The sequence below is a fragment of the Erpetoichthys calabaricus genome, chromosome 11 (assembly GCF_900747795.2).
Source record: "Erpetoichthys calabaricus chromosome 11, fErpCal1.3, whole genome shotgun sequence".
In the NCBI taxonomy this organism is placed as follows: domain Eukaryota; kingdom Metazoa; phylum Chordata; class Cladistia; order Polypteriformes; family Polypteridae; genus Erpetoichthys; species Erpetoichthys calabaricus.
This window is the reverse complement of record NC_041404.2, coordinates 15,221,652-15,242,450: the sequence shown is the minus strand read 5'-3', so window position 1 is coordinate 15,242,450 and position 20,799 is coordinate 15,221,652. Positions and strand designations below refer to the sequence as shown.

Sequence of the window (20,799 nt, the reverse complement as noted above, 5' to 3'; positions counted from 1 at the left end):
GGTGACATTAGACTCAAGACTACAACCAAGTCTTGCAGGATGCAGTAGACTATGGACTGACTGTCACACTGAAACGTTTGTCCAAGGACTTGATCTCAACTTCATCACCAAAGTGTGATAAATTTTCCATAGTATCGCCACAAATGCACCAGCCTGTTGGCACTGGATGATATTCTGAGGTGTCTAAACTCCTTCACTTGGGGCTGCTGTTTGTTCCACTCTGAACTATAAGAGAATACACATCTTTTCCAGGAGAGAGCCATAGCCTCAGATTTGGCAATGCCAAGTCACATCTAGTCAGTTTCACATGCCACTGCCAAATCTACAGTGCCTTTGGGTGATCACGGTTAGAAATTGACAAAAAAAAAAGGCATTTTGAGAATATTTTGAGAGGCATATTCTGTGATTTTGTGATCCTTGAATTATGAGGATTGTTTAGGACCAAAATACATGTCACTAGTAGATTACACCTATTTTAATGAGTCAGCTTTTATTATACTTTCATTATAAATGTCTCTTTAAATGACTGTTTTTATGTAATATTTGTTGAACTGGAGTATTAAGGATTTTTTTCGGTATGTGCCATATTATTATTCTGTAGCTATGAATACAGTATATGTATTTTTGTGTGTAATTATTGTTCTATGTCATGAAAGATGAGCTTAAATCCACAGCTGAAGTTTGTATGAGATTTTAATTTTCTAAAAAGGATTTTATAAAAATGCTTGAATTACATGTTTTTGTGTAGAACTTAACAGAATATTACATTTTTTATTTACTTTTCTTTTTAGGTAAAATCCTTTTCAGACGAAGTCATATTCGAGATGTTGCAATGAAGAGGTTAAGGCCAATTGATGAATACTGTGCGGTAAGTAATGCAGCCTAAATATGAAATGGAGACCAGACTACACACTGACACGGCTTATTATTTATTTATTTATTGACCACTAAATCTGTTGGCAGGTCACCACTATTGCTTTAAGCAGCTCCACATAAATTTATAGTAGATGCTTTGTTGATCTCCTTATCAAACTACTGATGTTTATATTATTACTGAAACTGAGTGACATAAACTGAATTGGTGAACACTTGATACAGTTCTAGTCTTTTTGTCATATCAGGCACGGAAGTGAGATTTTGCCTTCTGTTTGTTTTGCAAACTGGTATTCATCGGGTCACACTACTACACAGCATAATAATAAGCACCACATCCTTAGGAAATATAGTGGGTGTCATGAGAAATTTAACTACATTAAATTTATTTAAAAGCTTGGAAACAAAAATAGGGATGAGTAAGATAAGGTTAATAAGAACAGAATATCTCCTTAAGCACAGTTTATCAATGTTTGGTCATTTAGCTTCTGTAAACAGCATTGTGATTACACAGAAAGGTCTCTATTGTCAATATGCTACCATTCATTAAAATAACATCCAACTACCTTATCCAGTTTGGATTCATGGAGAGCCAATGCCCATCCCAGCAGCACTGGGCACAAGGCCAGAACCAGCTCTGAATGGGATACCAATCCACTACAGGGCACAATCTAGAGTTGCCAATTAAAGTGACATGCATGTCCTGGTGAAAGGAAATCTGAATACTGGAGAACCCATACAGACACAGGAAGCACATACAAATAACTACAACAATTTATTTCTTGTGTGGCCATAAATCACACAAGGAACGCTGCAATGGACTTTATCAGGACCTGTTTTTTGACAGACCCCCAGCCTTGACTCCCTAAGAAGACAAATACCAAGTAAGACAGGCATGCAATAGGTGTCAAAAATGGGGTAAATACCACACATTCACTTACTTTTCAGCATTTTTAATGTTTGTAAGTAATATTTATGCAGAATCATTTCCCATCTCTTCCTAACCACTGTGCTCCTATCTCCAGCCTGGGTCATTTTCAAGCACTTTTGTGCCAACTAAGAGGTATAATCCCTCCACCATGTTTTCAATGTTTAGCTTGACCTCCTGTTTGGACACTAGACTATAATTATAACAATTATTTCAATGTCATATAGCTAGGAGAAAATCAATTTGGCAGACTCTGAGATACAAAAATGCAATTAAATACAACAGCTGCAATGAAAAATAACACAACTACACCATTATTCTTAGCAGGACTTATTTCAAAATTATAGATCTTAATTATCTTAAGTACTAAGACCTGTATTTCTCATATTTACTAGCAGTTTATCCACACTTCAGCATGATATGCATATTTTATAGTTCTAATCCAGTATTTCATGACCTACCTGTTATACCTATAAAGTAACAGAACAAGTCCATCGTGGCATAGAATTATTGACTGTTTAGACACTTTAATTATTTCAAAATAAAAACACTATCCCCAGGTAATGTTTAGAATATATAGGATTTAACCTTGTTATGTGATGAAACACTTTGTTACTTTATAATGTAACGTGTAGTAGTTCATTTGTGTTAATAGTAATGGAATAGATCATTAATTACATACTGTAATTGCTTATTCTACTAATACCCAAAATATGCACTCTATAACTGGCAGCTTTACGCTTGAACTGGTTTGGAATAGGTGATTTATGGTAAAACTAGTTCAGGTCTTCAATTTCCTTTTAATTACATAATGGTTAATAGTGTATATAATGACTAGCCATTTCCCCGAGATAGCTGCATTAGATACTTTAATAATAACATGCATCTCTATTGCATTTAAGACCACAAAGAAATTAAGATAAATCCACAGAGCTAATTAATATACTGGGTGCTGAAGAAGCGTCTCACTAGATGTTTGTCATGAGGTCTTGTATTTGTTCTGCTCAATAGAAAATCTTGTAAGAGACTGAAAAGTCTATACAAAAATACAGAATCATACTTAATGTGCATTATGTACTGTAGCATTAACATATTAAAATATCTGGTCAAATTTCAAAAGGTAGAGTAATACTATACAGTATTCATTAAACAACAAAGAAATAGAACATCCATCCATCCATTTTCCAACCCGCTCTATCCGAACTGGGTCACGGGGGTCTGCTGGAGCCAATCCCAGCCAACACAGGGCACAAGGCAGGAAACAATCCTGGGCAGGGTGCCAACCCACCGCAGGACACACACAAACACACCCACACACCAAGCACACACTAGGGCCAATTTAGAATCGCCAATCCACCTAACCTGCATGTCTTTGGACTGTGGGAGGAAACCGGAGCCCCCGGAGGAAACCCACGCAGACACGGGGAGAACATGCAAACTCCACGCAGGGAGGACCCGGGAATCGAACCCAGGTCCCCAGATCTCCCAACTGCGAGGCAGCAGCGCTACCCACTGCGCCACCGTGCCGCCAGAAATAGAACAATTGTCTGCTTATTATCAACTAATCAAATCTTAAAATATTTAAAAAGTTAATTTCTCAACAAAACCATAGCCTAGAATAAATACTACCATAATTGTGGTTATCCAGAGTAAGTCATACATTTTTACTATAGAATATACAATCTTTATTCATGTGGCCAATCACTCTAAATTGTGCTGTCTTTGCCTGCTATCTTCAGGAATGGTCAAATGGTACTTGTGTGGGTGTTGGACATGTGTGCTGTCATTAACTTCCTACTCTGGATATCCTGTATTTCCTGAAATAAGCTTTGGCTTGCCATAATTCTGATGATTTGGAGACTATTTTCCCACACGGATATATATAGATGAACAAGTGCACTTTGTTCTGATACTAAAGCTAACATCTGTTTAAGATGGAACAGGTGAAGTGACTGTCTACATTTCTGCTTCAGTACATTTATGGAAAGTATAGAAGTATTTATTTTTTTTTGGCTACTGTCTACCACTGGTATTTGAGCCATAATTTTACGTTAGTGGTCAAGTGTTCCATCTACTAGTTTAATGTTTCAGTAGCCATGTGATCAAGAAGTTGAAAGGGTTTTCTTTCCCAACATTACTCCAAAAACTAGCTTTAATTTAATTAAAAGGAGAGCAGTTTTACACCAAGTAGTTTCTGGCAAAGGAGTATAAAGATGCCAAGGTGAGCTTTAAATGTGTGAATACTACTCTATTCCCAATTGTGACCCACAGATAATTAGACAGAATTGCAAATGAACTGCTTAAAAGTAGAAGAACAGCAAACAGCATAGCTTCTACCTATCCGGGCCATTTGTTTTCTTGAGGGGCAAAAGGCTCAAAAATCGAACTTAAATAAATAAACTTTAATAGAAGCTTAAATAAACTGGCTAACCAAGCAAAAACAACAGAATTACACTGCTTACTGCCTGTCATTGTTTTTGTTATTTTTTTCTATTTTCCAACCTGCTTTGTCCTGAACAGGGTCACAGGAGTCTGCTGGAGCCTATTCCAGCTAGCATATGATGCTGGCAGGAAACAGTCCCAGGACAGGGTGAAAGTCCATCGGAGGGCACTCACACACACACACACACACACACAACACACACACACATACATTAGGGCCAATTTAGAATTGCCAATTCACGCAAGTATTTGGACAGTGGGAGGAAACCGAAGCACCCGGAGTAAACCCATACAGACACAGGAAGAAAATGCAAACTCTACACAAGGAAGACCCAGGACGTGAACCCTGGTCTCTTTATTGCTACCCTACCACGATTACACCATCATTATTTTTAAGGTTGCAAATATATGAAAGCATTTTAGTTAGTTTGTAACTTTTTGGATGAATTTACACTAATAAACTGGACAAAAATATTTCTTATCATTTGTTCAATATTTAATCATTAGTTCAATTATGATTTTCCTTCACCATTTTTTGGTAGTTTGTTTATTCTAGGTAATAGCTCTTGCTTGTGATAACCACACAATCAGTATTCTATGAGACGTCAATATCCTTATCTGTATTCTGTCTTCTGTCTTTGGTCTCTATGCAGTATTAGAGGCTCAATTTAGGATATTGTGCTGGTACTAGAAACAAAAAACCATGCCCATAGTGGTCTACAGAATTAAGTGTAAAAAAGAAGAGAGAGTGTGAGATGAATTAACTAAGTATATGAATGTTAAATCTTTAAATTCCAGGTAGCGGTCTTCTAAAAAACTGCAAGCTTATTAACAGTGATGAAGAAATACTGTAGTTAACTCATGACACACTGAGTGGACGGAAGGAGAATAACTGTTTTCTATTACTGAGTCATTCTGGGTAGTATTGTCTTGTTTGTCTTGTTTCAATAGCTCTACAAAGCTCAGCTCTGTATCAGACTGCTTTTGCTTTCTGCAGATACCATGATAGCAACCAATAAAAGGCAAAGTATTCAGTCCTGATATGGAGTACATTATGTACTGTAAGTATTAAACAGCAGAACAGGACCCCAGAAATTTTTACATCTCTCTATTATAAAAAAAAATCTTGGTGAAGCGAGCAGGGGGCAGAGCCCCCTAGTTTTAATATACTGAAAAGAACAGCCAAGTAAAGTCTAGCTGGAAAGTGTCTCTTGTATACAGCTTTTGAACAATATGTATCAGCATTATAACTGCAAATTCTATGCTGCCCTGAAAAATCAGCAAAATATCTCTATACAAGGGGGCTCCGCCCCCTGCTCGCTTCGCTCGCCTACCCCCGGTGTTTTGAACCCGTGCCCGCTGTGCAGCCGTCCTGCTTCTGCGGTGTGAGACGCGCGTTGTAGGCATCCACGTTCATTGTATGTGTCTATGCGGGCTCGTTTCTGCAGCTCCGTTAGTGGAGCTGTATGGTTTTGGAGCCGAGACAGTTATGCTTCCGCGGTTTCAGATGCACGTTGTAGGCGCCCACGTGTATTGTGGAGCTGTATAGTTTTGGAGACGTGATTGTGACTCCAGTAGTTCTCCGTTGTGTACCGTTAGTAATACGAATAATTGCACTTACTGTTAATACGGAGCGATGTCTGTGGTTGCACTGTCAATAATGCATCACTGTAATGTGATTCACCCATGCTGTATAGTTTGGATGTGTGAGGATGACGTACGTTTAATACGGAGCGTTCGCCCGTGTCACTCTGGGGTCCCCCACTGTCAATATGGAGCTCCGTCCTTACTATTATGTGGTGCATTGTGGACCTCTACGGACTACGTAGTGTTTCCCGTTTCACTTTGTATCTCGGTCAGTCGAGCTGTTTCTTTTTGGAGCCGTGCCTGCCTGGTTTGCGGCATTTCAGATGCGCGTTGTAGGTTGATCAGTGTGCTCTTATATATTCTGTACTATCTTTGTGGACCTTTGCGGACCCCGTAGTGTCTTAACCCGTGCCTGCTTTGCTTCCGCAGTTTCTGATGCTTGTTGTAGGCACCTGCATTCATTGATCTTATCCAGGTGGGCTCGTGTGTGTATCGTTGAGCTGTATTGTGTTTGAATTTGGTGTAAAGTGTTCAGCGGTTTGTACAATCCCAAGCAGCACATTATTCCTAACTTCCCTCCGCAGTAGTGCCACTCACAATATGGCGGTTGTTTTAGTTGCTATTTCCGTTAGTTGAGCTGTACGCGCCTGCGCAGTACGTCTCATGGTCCCATCGCCGTGTACCTGCGTCCATGCCATCCGGTTTACCATTCTCGGTTGGTAATATGGATGACCTAACTTTTTAAAGTACATGCATAGAACACAGTAGACCATTGAAGGATATTGGACAATTAAAGTGCACCATGTTGTGAATGTTCAGAGAATATAAATTGTGCTGTATGAGTAGGAGGATAGTAAGTATGTTTAATACACAATTATATCTACGTCACATTTATGGTATATCTGTACTTTGAATGTTACTATTTGTACATGTTCAATTCTTCATTTGTCAGAGTGGAAAGGATGTGAAAGACTGAAAAAAATGTTTATAGAAGACAAAATCAATATCACCATAGTCATCTCACTGCAGATGGACTGCAAGGCCAGATACCTGCCTGAATACTAGGGCAAATTCAAACAATATGTGAAATTATTGTTGTTTTGGTCAGTTTAGGGGAGAAAAGAAAGAGAAGAGATAAGAAAATTTGCTATGCACAAGTGTTTAAACTTTTTTACAGTGGTTTTAAAAATGCCCAAAACAAACAGGATACTGTAGTGGTATCACTCTGTGATAAAGTATGGAATGAGATCTTTCAGCAATTTCTGAACAAGCTACAGCAGCTGCCAAAACTGCGATCATACAAACAATTAAGATAAATAAACAAATATTTCTGAAAGGTCACAAGCAGAGCTAATAACTAAAAAACAGGCCACTCATTTTCAAATATTCAAAATTATGAACAGTTAGGCAGCTCCTGGAATGGATAATCCTAAGAAAAATAAAGTAAGAAAGCATCTAGCCCTTTCATCAAGAAGCATCAAGCCAGGATAGAAGATACAATTCTCAAAGGATGTTCCTTCTGTGTGCCAGGATTTCATTGCGAACCACAGAGGGACAGCCAAAAATGCACGACCCAACTGCAGAAACTTTATGTCCTCTGATTAAGTACACCTGAAATAAATAATATGTATAAGTACACTGCCAGAAACAACAGAAAATAATCTAAAAAGAGAATAAAAATACATAACTATTGATTAAGAAGTTTATAACAAACCCTTAAAAACTAAAAAAAAATAAGAACAAAAACTAAACACTCAGGAAAGGAAGAGCACTACATTCTAATAAAATAAAGCAAGGCATACCCCCAAAGAAATACAGAAAAAATTAAAAACAAACCAATAGATACAGAACAAAAATGAAAAGCCTTAACTCTAATCCTGATAACTAAAAATGTATTTTCAGCTTGATACGAGGAAGACAAAAAGCAAAACTTCAAGCAAACTCTTTTATTTACTCTTTGGTGACTAATCTTAAATTAAAAGAGGATGAAAAAACATACACTTAAAAATGTCAAATGTAAAAGGAGGAATAAACAAAAATGAAAAAAAGGTGGAGGTCCAGCAAAACCATGAAACATTTGTAATAAGACATGTGCCAAATAGGGAAACTGGCCAACAGAATGTAAACCACACTTGAACTGTAGAAACAGAACCAATACAACAAGGGCGTGTTGTTGGATGGATTTAATTTAGTGTGTGGCATAGACCAAAAGAGGCCTTCCATGGGGCTGAACTGAGAATTTCATTGTCATTAGCAAAAGTCACATTGTTATAGTTGTTAAATTGACTATCAAAAATTTTTTAGGGACAAAAATAATTGACATCATAACAAAACAAAAATCAAAGCTGAAATATTAACCAAGTTTGTTTTTAAAGATTGCTCCAGTGTTTGTCTTTGTCTGTGAGCAAAGTTTGGACACTGTGAGAGGTGTGCTTTCTTCTTTATATCACGGCCTCTATTATACAGTATATATTATTGGCACTTGTGTAAAATATGCCTTGCAACCACATAACATCAACCTGACCATAAGCCCTGAAATGACGGCATTGTGAATCTCCAGATTATCACCCAAGGAGTTTATCTGTTTCCTTTTTTAATGTTGGTTAACATTTCTCATATTATTATTTATCATTGTGTCAGTGATGTGTTTGAAGGACCATTTTGACTGGGTTTTACTGTAATCACCACCATTGTGTGGTAACTTCTGCATGGCTTTTGCCATATTGCTTGCGGTTGCTGTGCCTATTGCTAGTCACCTGATCCAAAGGACATGTGACTACTATGTCATAATTTGCCTGCCTACTGAAGACAGTGCTGAACAACAGCTCAATCACTGGGTAATTTTAAAAGAAATAAAAAAAATATTTGTGATAGTCTGGGTAAACTACCTTTTGCTACTTTTGTTTTTGTGTTTTGACAACTGGCCTTAGCTTGCCTTTCCTATCAATAAATTCCTGTCTGTTTCTTATCTTGTTCTTGTCTTTTACCAGTCCATTTGACAGATGACATTCATAGAAATAAACTCAGAAAAGTTTAGCACCCAATGAAAATGATGGTTTTATTGTAATAAGCCTAATTAATATATATATATATATTATATATATATATATATATATATATATATATATATATATATATATATATATATATATATTACAGTGTATATATAGTTAGGTCCATAAATATTTGGACAGAGACAACTTTTTTCTAATTTTGCTTCTGTACATTACCACAATGAATTTTAAATGAAACAATTCAGATGCAGTTGAAGTGCAGACTTTCAGCTTTAACTCAGTGGGGTGAACAAAACGATTGCATAAAAATGTGAGGCAACTAAAGCATTTTTTTAACACAATCCCTTCATTTCAGGGGCTCAAAAGTAATTGGACAAATTAAATAACTGGAAATAAAATGTTCATTTCTAATACTTGGTTGAAAACCCTTTGCTGGCAATGACAGCCTGAAGTCTTGAACTCATGGACATCACCAGATGCTGGGTTTCCTCCTTTTTAATGCTCTGCAAGGGCTTTACTGCAGCGGCTTTCAGTTGCTGTTTGTTTGTGGGCCTTTCTGTCTGAAGTTTAGTCTTCAACAAGTGAAATGCATGCTCAATTGGGTTAAGATCAGATGACTGACTTGGCCATTCAAGAATTTTCCACTTCTTTGCTTTAATAAACTCCTGGGTTGCTTTGGCTGTATGTTTTGGGTCATTGTCCATCTGTATCATGAAACGCCGCCCAATCAATTTGACTGCTGTATTTAGCTGGATTTGAGCAGACAGTATGTCTCTGAACACCTCAGAATTCATTCTGTCCTGTGTCACATCATCAATAAACACTAGTGTCCCAGTGCCACTGGCAGCCATGCACACCCAAGCCATCACACTGCCTCCACCGTGTTTTACAGATGATGTGGTATGCTTTGGATAATGAGCTGTTCCACGCCTTCTCCATACTTTTTTCTTGCCATCATTCTGGTAGAGGTTGATCTTGGTTTCATCTGTCCAAAGAATGTTTTTCCAGAACCGTGCTGGCTTTTTTAGATGTTCTTTAGCAAAGTCCAATCTAGCCTTTCTATTCTTGAGGCTTATGAGTGGCTTGCACCTTGCAGTGCACCCTCTGTATTTACTTTCATACAGTCTTCTCTTTATGGTAGACTTGGATATCGATACGCCTACCCCCTTGAGAGTGTTGTTCACTTGGCTGGCTATTGTGAAGGGGTTTCTCTTCACCATGGAAATGATTCTGCGATCATCCACCACTGTTGTCTTCTGTGGACGTCCAGATCTTTTTGCGTTTCTGAGTTCACCAGTGCTTGCTTTCTTTCTCAGGATTTACCAAACTGTAGATTTTGCCACTCGTAATATTGTAGCAATTTCTCCGATGGGTTTTTTCTGTTTTCGCAGCTTAAGAATGGCTTCTTTCACCTGCATGGAGAGCTCCTTTGACTGCATGTTGTCTGTTCAAAGCAAAATCTTCCACATGCAAGCACCACACCTCAAATCAACTGCAGGCCTTTTATCTGCTTAATTGATAATGACATAATGACGGACTTGCCCACACCTGCCCATGAAATAGCCTTTGAGTCAATTGTCCAATTACTTTTGAGTCCCTGTGTTAAAAAAATGCTTTAGTTGCCTCACATTTTTATGCAATCGTTTTGTTCACCCCACTGAATTAAAGCTGAAAGTCTGCACTTCAACTGCATCTGAGTTGTTTCATTTAAAATTCATTGTGGTAATGTACAGAACCAAAATTAGAAAAAAGTTGTCTCTGTCCAAATATTTATGGACCTAATTGTATATTTATATATACAGTCAAAGTAAAAAGTATGTGAACCCCTGGAATTATCTATATTTATGTCTAATTCCCATATAAAACAAGGTCGTATCTTCATGTCAGTCACAATAATGAACAAACACAGTCTCCTATAACTAAAGATACACAGATTTTCAGAGAATTTTTGACCATATTGAATAAATCATTCAAACTGTGAAACTGAAGGTTGGAAAAAGTAAGTGAACCCTAAGCTAATGACTTTTTAAAAAGCTCACTGCAGTCAGAATTCATCACACCTGGAGTCCATTTAATGAAACGAGTTCAGAGGTGTGGCCTAGTATTACTTTGATTGATAAAAAACACTATAAAGTTTGAGCTTTTGACAAGTAGCATATCCAGATGGGAATCATGCCTCGCACAAAAGAGCTGTCTGAAGAGCTACAATCGAGAATTGTTAATCTACATAAGGCTGGAAAGGGTTACATTTCATCTCAAAGATTTTAGATATTCTTCAGTCTAATATTAGGCAAGTTGTCTATAAATGGGGACAATTTGGTATTGTATCTACTCTGCCTAGAAGTGGGCACCCTGCCAAGATGACCCCAAGAGCACTACGCAAAGTCAGCAATGAGGTAAAGAAGAACCCTAGAGTGACAGCAAAGAACTTGAAACAGTCATTAGAACTGGCTAACATTTCTGTTCATGAGTCAACTGTACGCAAAACATTGAACAAGAAAGGAGTCCATGGCAGGACACCAACAAGGAAGCCACTGCTATCAAAAAAGAACATTGCTGAACGCCTGAAGTTTGCGAAAGAAGACTTGGACACTCCACAACGGTACTGGGAAAATGTTTTGTGGAGTGATGAAACCAAAATTGAACTATTTGGGAGGAACAAGCAGAACTTCATTTGGCGTAAAAAAGGGCACTGCATATCAACATCAAAACATCATCCCTACAGTAAAGTATGGTGGAGAGAACATCATGATTTGGGCCTGCTTTGCTGCATCAGGGACTGGAGAGCTTGCCATCATTGAGGGGAAAATGAATTCACAAGTTTATCAACAAATTCTCCAGGATAATGAGAGGGTGTCTGTCCGTCAACTTAAGCTCAGAAGAGGCTGGGTCATGCAACAGGACAACATCGTAGCAAATCCACAGCACAATGGCTTCAGAAGAACAAACTCCACCTTTTGGAATGGCCCAGTCAGAGCCCAGATCTCAATACTATTGAGATGCTGTGGAATGACTTGAAGAGAGCCATACACAGAAGACAACCAAAGAATATGGAAGAGTTGAGGCAGTTCTGCAGGGAAGAATGGGCTAAAATTACCCCCGCACAATGTTCAGGTCTGATCTGCATTTACAGCTAAAGCGCCTGGTTGAGATCATTGCTGCCAAAGGAGGATCAACCAGTTATTAAATCCCAAGGTTCATTTACTTTTTCCACTACCACTGTGAATGTTGAATGCGTTTGTAAAATAAAGACATGAAAGAGTAGAATTTTTTTGTGTGTCATTGGCTTAAGCTCATTGTGTATATCAGTACCTGTGATTTAGATGAAGAATAAAAATAATGTATAATAACAAAAGTAGAACACAGCAAAATATGCTGCAAGTGAAAGTCAGACAGTTTATTAATGTAATTCATCCATGGAACAAAACTTCTGACATAAACAATGTTTCAGCAAGTATCAAAATATCTACACTGATTAAAGTAAAATATTTGAAATTAGGTAAAAACAGGAAAAAATAGGCATGCAGAATTCCTGCACACTTGTCATGCTATGCAATTTGAGGATACTGGGGGATTCAGGAGTTTATAAAGTGATAATAGTTTAATTTTTAGGTCAGTACAAGTCAGAAAATCATTCATTGCATGGATAGGTATGATTTAATAAATAGTTGCATGTACTATATCACTATCCTAAATGTCATTGTTTGAACAACTTTTGGAAAGCAAGGCAACAGTGCCACAGTAGATTCATATCATGACTAACCTTAAATAAAGCAATTGTAAGGGAAACTACTGTAGATGTTTAACTTAGAGTATGTGGTTAAGAGAAGCGTGAGGAATGTCACCTCTCAAAAACAAAATGTCACCTCAATACAGCTGATTATATGGCAGCAGTCTTATATTTGTTAACATCAGATCAGTTTGTGTATTTTTTTGAGAACACTTGAAATAGGTGGAACAGTAACATAAGTGTCTGTTTGAAAAGACAAAAGAAATATTGGTTTGAAAGTTAGTCAAGATTACGACCTTGGCTGTATAAGATCTCCCCTTTCCTTTCTTGATACACAGGGATTTCCAGATTGTATTATTTAAACCCAGTCAATCTTAGTCTGCTAGTTTGTGTTTTGTAAACCCTTCACTTATGAATAAAGTGAGTCACCATAGAGGCCGATCTTGAATGTGAAATGTGGCTTCTGTAGCTTTGTGATCTCCACCATGTTTTCCGGTACAGGAGGGAGTGGTGATGCTTTCGTGGCATATATGGAACCCTGCCAAGCTATGTGATTAATATTCCTTGTAGCCTGCCTTTGTCCTATGCTGGCTCAAACAATTAACTTAATGCTGGCTCCTCCAACCAATGCAGTAATAAAGTCCATTTGCTCTGATGTATTTCCCCCTTCAAATCCTCTGGGATTTTTAATACTGAGAGACATTCTCAAGGAGAAGTGACCTAAAACTCTTGACAGTAATTAATACCAGCAGGCCATCAACCATCGCACTAAAAATCAGGTCTGCATTTCTACTTGTTTCACACTAAAAAGACATGACTTTTTTTACCTTGTCATATCAATAAACCACATTTGAACAAAACTTATTTTTAGTATAATGTGTCAATATTTAAAAATTTTCATTGTACACATAATAAAGTACTTTCATTTATGCACAGATATGACAGAGCCCTAAGATGCCCTTTATGTTTTCTGCAGACATGCAACACAGCACTCTGGTTCCTTTGACACAAAATTGCAGGGAATTAATAAAGATGCTCTTGATTCAATCGAGTTCAGACTGTATAAATGCTCTCAGATAATGGAAAATCTTATTAGGTCTTGCTGATTCATATTACAACTGAGCCTCTGCTGTGTAAACTTTAAGGAAGGCAGATGGATGCCCTGTACAGCTCAGTGGGGCAGTAAGCACTGGCCTATCAATTGCTTTTGGCTGAGTATACTTATAAGACACATAGCCCAACTGAATTAAACACTGAAAAAAATTCAGGCATACAAATGATATATGTACAGAAATAGATTTATCTAGTGAGAGTGTTCATTTTTATGCATCTGGACATTGTTCAAGCAGATGACAGCAAATAGCAGATACTTTTTTATCCTAAGGAATGTCACAGAGAACTTTTTGAATTAAAATCCTCTTTGACTCAAAATATCCAGTTTTCTGCAAGCTATAAGTGTTAATGTGAAAGAGTCTAAATAATAATAAATTGTTTGACATTTTGGTCTTATATATACATTTGTATTTATACACACAGACACACACACATACATATTGTACATATGGCTGTGGCTTGTAAAGCTGTATTACTGTCTAAGAAAAAGCTCTCCTGGCGTCTTGACCACATATCATTATTACCCAAATGTTCCCCCTGGATTCTTTAATATAAATTGCAAGTGGGTGGCTTCTGCCAATGTGGAGGTATGGGCTACATGTCAGTATGATGAAATAATTTCTCTTTTCTTTATATTCACTACAGGGACCATGGTCACCCTATTGATATTCTCCTTTAATTCAAAACACTGTAGTTTTGTGTAGGTTTTGCCTTTGTAATGTTCATCAATAAACCTTGGAGACCTAAAGAGTCTGTTTTTTTTTGTTTGCATTGGTAAGCATACAGAATGGCATAGTGGCTAGAGTATCAGCCTTTAAACCACAAGGCTGCTGATATCTCTGCCTCAATGTGTGACCCTTAGCAAATTGTTTAATTTGCCTACACTCTACTTGTACTATGAAACTAATTGAAATGCACTTTAACCACAAGGAGAGGCACTGCCTTATAAATTGAAATTATTTAGTTTTATTTTGAAATTCTGAAGAATTGTAAATAACAAAAAAATCTGTTTGTTTTTTCAAACTCTAAAATAAACAAACTACATATCCCACTGCATTTCAGTAAATAGGCATTGTGGTAGCTGACCCGGACACAGACAGGCGGACACCGTAGGTACAAAACCCAACACACGTTTATTAACCATATTTACAGTGAAACAGCACACAACCCAGTACTCCCGTACTCTCACCCCCCAAAGTCCAGGCCTCTCTACAATACCTCTCTCTCTAGGTCCGCCTCCACTCCTCTTTTCCCGAGTTCTGTCCTTCTTCCTCCCGACTCCAGCCATCGAATGAAGGGAGGCGGCCCCTTTTACAGTATATCCACCCAGACGTGCTCCAGGTGCCTCCCAATGAGTGCCTGCTGGCACTCCCTGGTATGGCGGAAGTGCCGGCTGTGCACCTGGAAGCACTCCGGGTGTCCCTGGTCTTCATCCCCCCAGCACTTCCGGGTGTGGTGGAAGTGCTGAGGGCCAGGGCTCTTCAGGCATCAGGGCGCCCCTGGCAGTGACCACGGGCCGCTATAGGGTTGAGCTTCCATGCTCCTTTCTCATGGCCCCCAAAGCCACCAGGGTGGTCGCCCCCTCATGGTCTGGAGGAGGTGTAATCCCTCCCTCCATCCTTCTCGAGCTGGGTACCACCCCCAGCTGCTCACCACAGCATATATAACATAACCTTCTCAAACACACATGTTCTAATTAATGGTCACAGGAGGGCATAGCCTATCTTCACAGCCACGGGCAGGAAATGGCCCTGAACAGGCCACCAATCCATCACAGGTCACACTCATGCACACACCCATACCCATACACATGCTCATACTTGTACAAGGGCCAATTTGGAATCCCCAATCAACCCCAGCAGTATGTGTTTTGGAATGTGAGAGGAAAACCCACAAACCTAGGTGGGTGAAGGGTATGGAATTTGAACCCCTAAGGCAGCAGCGCTGTCATTTGTGTCACCCTTCTGCCCTACTTGCTATGTATATACGATACCAGTCAAAAATTTTAGAACACCTCAGTTTTTATGGTAATACACACAGTTTAATATCTTAATGTTTCATGAAAACAAGGCATAGAATAAATAAACAATGGCAAATGAAAAAAGCAAGTCAAGGAATCATTAAGTGTACAAATTTTCATTCAAATTTTTGATTAATCAAAGTAGCCACCTTTTTGCTGATATAATAGCCAAACTGTGGTAACCTTTATGATTCAGAATTCTAGTCATTCTGTTGAAGTCAACAACTCTGCCTCCAGCAAAAGAACCTCAGACCATTACAATTCCTCCTCCATGTTTGGCAGTTGGTGTCACACACAGAGGATCCATCCTTTCATCAACTCAACGGTGTACAAACACCCCGCATGTTGGACCAAAGATTTCAATTTTTGATTCATCGGTCCATAAGACTTTCTTCCAGCCCGCAGTAGTCCATAGCCGGTACTTCAAGGCCTGATTTTGTCCTTTAAGCAATGTCTTTCTTACTGCCACTTGCCCTGTCAAACCTGCAGAACAAAGTCTTCTCTTCATAGTAAAAACGGAGACTTGCTCTTTTTGACCACTTTTAAGCTCTGCTTGAAGCTGTTTTGCTGTGAGGTGCCTATCACGCAAGCTGATGATCCTTAGAAACTTGTCTTCTGATTGGGTTGTGACTTTCTGTCTGCCAGGTCTCTTCCAGTCAGAGTTTCTTCCAGATTCCAATTGCCTTTGGATTGTGTAGGACACCATATTCACTGACACTTTGATTTTTTTTTTTCCAGTTTCTCTAAATGAAAGGTCTACTCTTCTAAGGGCAGTACCTGTAGTAACACAGTCTGTTCCATCTCAGCTTTAAGAAAGACAGGGGATTGCTTAGTAATCAGCAGAAGTTGGAATACCTGTCCAAATTGTTTGCTTCAACTTGAAAAGGCTTAATTTACTTTAGTTGCTGCAGAAAAGGGCGGCACAGTGGGTAGCACTGCTGCCTCGCAGTTAGAAGACCCGGGTTCACTTCTCGGGTACTCCCTGCGTGGAGTTTGCATGTTCTCCCCGTGTCTGCATGGGGGTGCTCCGGTTTCCTCCCACAGTCCACAGACATGCAGGTTAGGTGCATTGGCGATTCTAAATTGTCCCTAGTGTGTGTGTGTGTGAGCGCCCTGTGGTGGGCTGTCGCCCTGCCCGGGGTTTGTTTCCTGCCTTGCACCCTGTGTTGGCTGGGATTGGCTCCAGCAGACCCCCGTGACCCTGTAGTTTAGGATATAACGGGTTGGATAATGGATGGATGGATGGATGGATGCTGCAGAAAATCTGTTGGCTGTAGCCTATTAGCTATTCCCTGAATTCCCTGATTCCCATTTGTAATATTCTGAATTTTTTTTTTTTTTTTTTTTTTTTTTTTCAGATTTTGCTAACCTAAACTTTAAATGTAAACTTCTGGAAAGTGTATGTGTGTGTGTTTTTACTTCTGGTACAGCTTCCTCAGTTGGTTTGCCCAGTTGATTTCATACAAGGGATGCTATTGATGGATGGCTGAGAAGCAACCCAATCAGAGCACGCAGTTAAGTTCCTGTGTGCTGATTGGCTCAGCGACGGTGCATCGAATTTGATTCCTCTGCGTTAACCAGGAAGTCTTGTCTCGCTCATTCAGCATCAACGTGTTTCGCTGTGTAAAGAGTTAACTTTTGTGCTCTTTTGTGTTTATCTTTGTGCATAGTCAAGCCCTTCGTTATGGCTCCAAAACGATCTGCTCCTGCTACTGCTTCAGGGGCTGTGCCCAAGCACCAACAGAAGATGCTAACGATGTAATATTCGATCATTTTCCTCAACAAATAAATGACCAAGTATAATATTTTTGTCTCACTTGTTTAACTGGTTTCTCTTTATCTACTTTTAGGACTTGAGTGAAAATCTGATGATGTTTTAGGTCATATTTATGGAGAAATATAGAAAATTCTAAAGGGTTCACAAACTTTCAAGCACAACTGTATATGTATGTATGGAAGAGAAGGTCTGTGATACGGTTTGCATATTTGCAGCTGGAGATCCACGAAGGGAGAAAATGAATCGCGTATAATAAAGTAGTTTTTATTCCTGAGCTTTCAGCCTCTACCAGGGGCCTTCATCAGAGGATAATGGTTAGACTTACAAGAATCAAAGACAATATGTAGCAAAAGTTACTTGGGGGGGATGGGAAGGTGGTGGGGGGGGGGGGGGTTATTGGTTGTAAAGGTTTTATTTATTATGAACATGTTCTTCTTAAGTTTGCATATGCTGGGTTTATGTCCAAATGTCTGTTGATGGCGTTCTCATTTGATAGCCAAGATTCAGCCAGCTCTCTGGCACTTTTGGTACTGGCCTTAAATCTTACTTGTACATTGTCCCAGTTAAATGTATGTCCTGTTGATTTAGTATGCGTGTAGATCAGTGATCATGAGTCCTTTCTTCTGACAGCATTGCGATGTTCATGTGTTGCGATTCTTTTTGAAGTTTGTCCTATGTATACCGCTGGGCAAGAACTGCATGGAATGCTATAAACTGTGTTTCGTGTTTCTGCTGTCGATTTCTTGTTTTTAGCATTAAAGAGGACCGCGCGCAGATTGTTCATAGGTTTGTGTGCTATTCTGACGCCTGACTTGGCCGGGATGCGTGCTGCACCTTCTGACACTTTGTGGTGATAAGGAAGTGAGTATACTCAAAAACCTTCATTAATCGAAACTTACACAGAAGACGCCAAAATATTCAGCAAACAACTGACTTGAACCAGAACCCCCACTCCACCTGGTACTCACTTCCTTATCCAGCTGCAAATACATGTATGTATATATGTATGTATGTATGTGTACAGTATGTATAATACACACACACACACATATATATATATATATATATATATATATATATATATATATATATATATATATATATATATGTTATATATGTTGGCAGGAGGCTGGGGGTCAGACCCAGCCGGGATGCCTGGAAGTACCAGGAGGCAGACTATACGTTCCCCGTTCACCAGGAAGTGCCGCCGGAAGGACATCAGCAAGCACCTGGAGTACATCCGGGGGATTATAAAAGGGGCCGCCTTCCTACAGTTGGGGAGACAGTGTCAGGTGCAGGAGGAGGACGAAGCTCCAGAGAGAGGAAGAAAGGCGGCCCATGGACGTTCAAAGGCCCGTGTAAGGGTAACTAGTGTGGGGGCACTGTGTTTGTGCGGAATTGAACTGTAAATAAACGTGTGTTTTATAGAACTGTCGGTGTCTGTCTGATGGTGTTCGGGCTATCTCTCACAATATATATTTGTTCATATATAACATAAACAAAAATTGTTTTATATAGTGAACACTGTCCTCTAGGTGCTTTATAGGGTACAGTACAATACTTTACAGAACATTTTTCTTCATTTTTTCAGATGGAGCACAGAGCTTTACTCAATGTCTCACAGCATATCAGAGGCCATAATTGGACCTTGTAGTTTTCAGTTAACTGCTATAGACCCAAGGCCACACTGCCTGAAGAAGTCAGACAAAACAAAAACAATCTATGTATTTTTTTCAGACTTTATGCTCCATTCCAAAGCCACACAATCAAAACCTTTTAAAGAAATTAAGGGACCTTGCAGTATACTTTGACTATAAATGGAAATAAAACATTTTCCTGGAGAAAGCAGTGTAACTCATGGGTAAAAAATGAGGAGAATTTCATGTTAATGTAATCTTTACTATCAACTGACTGTCAAAAATACACTTTATTTTTCTTTCTGAAACCTAAACATTTTTTTCTAAATATTTAAGGATTTTATGACTTTTCCCTTTAGATTAATACCTTAAACTACTATGAATTTACATAGGTTAGTCTTCATTCCCATTCCTGTGATTTGCCAGGAGTTTTTCACACAAGGTCCTGCTCTATCCAGGCTTCACTACACTTAACTTCTCTTCTGTCCTGGATTCACTGGATCTGTACTTTAATTTTCCCATCTAGGTTTACTAGTATGGTCTAGTGGTTAAGGAGTTGCACTATAAGACAAAATGTTCCTGGTTTGGTCCCTATCACTGACTTGCTTTGTGACCATGAGAAAGTCACTAAAACTGTCTGTGCTCCAACTCTTAAAAAAACGAACAAAAAAAAATCGATAAGGGCAACTGTAATATACATGTGTACTTATGAATGATCATAGAATTGTGTTCTTTGTAGAAAGGTATTATATAAAGAAGTAGGAGCAGTAATAGCAGCACTGTACAGAGTACAGTGAAATTGTTACTTGAAACATGTAACACTTTGTCTCTTCAGCAACATAACAAAAAAAGAATCTATTGAAATGTTTTAAAATTACTACTTGTTTTTAAATATGAGTGAACATATGGAAAAAGAAAACTCATTCTCTTTGTTTGAAGTTATGCCAGGATTCTGTGTCTGCATTTTTTGAAACATAAAAAGACTGTTAATACATTGACCTCCTTCTTAGCATTTGTTGCCTTCCTCTTAATTATTTCTTGTTCTACCATTTATTAGCTAGGCACAGTAACTTATAAGGCAGGTGTCAACCTCAGCCATTGCTCATCATCTGCTTCCATCTTTCACAAAAAATGGTAAAGATGACCTTTCTTGTACAAGAACTCCATCCATCCATCCATCCATCCTCTTCCGCTTATCCAAGATCAGGTTGCGGGGGGCAGCAGCTTGAGCAGAGATGCCCAGACTTCCCTCTCCCCGGCCACTTCTTCTAGCTCTTCCGGGAGAATCCCAAGGCGTTCCCAGGCCAGCCAAGAGACACAGTCCCTCCAGCGTGTCCTGGGTCTTCCCCGCAGCCTCCTCCCGTTAGACGTGCCCGGAACACCTCACCAGGGAGGCGTCCATGAGGCATCCTGATCAGATGCCCAAGCCACCTTATCTGACTCCTCTCGATGCGGAGGAGCAGCGGCTCTACTCTGAGCCCCTCCCGGATGACTGAGTTTCTCACCCTATCTTTAAGGGAAAGCCCAGACACCCTACGGAGGAAACTCATTTCAGCCGCTTGTATTCGCGATCTCGTTCTTTTGGTCACTACCCATAGCTCATGACCATAGGTGAGGGTAGGGACATAGATCGACTGGTAAATTGAGAGCTTTGCCTTGCGGCTCAGCTCCTTTTTCA

At 39.1% G+C, this 20,799-nt stretch overlaps 1 protein-coding gene across 4 annotated transcripts in view; it reads left to right on the top strand.

Annotated features, from left to right (window-relative positions):
* The window catches only part of sh3pxd2b (SH3 and PX domains 2B), a 146,292-nt gene that overhangs the window by 65,063 nt on the left and 60,430 nt on the right, over positions 1–20,799 (top strand). For all 4 annotated transcript variants that reach the window (XM_051933345.1, XM_051933346.1, XM_051933348.1 and 1 more), the window contains exon 4: positions 792–868. In XM_051933345.1, coding sequence (XP_051789305.1) covers positions 792–868 — 77 coding nt within the window. The remainder of the gene's footprint in view (positions 1–791; positions 869–20,799) is intronic.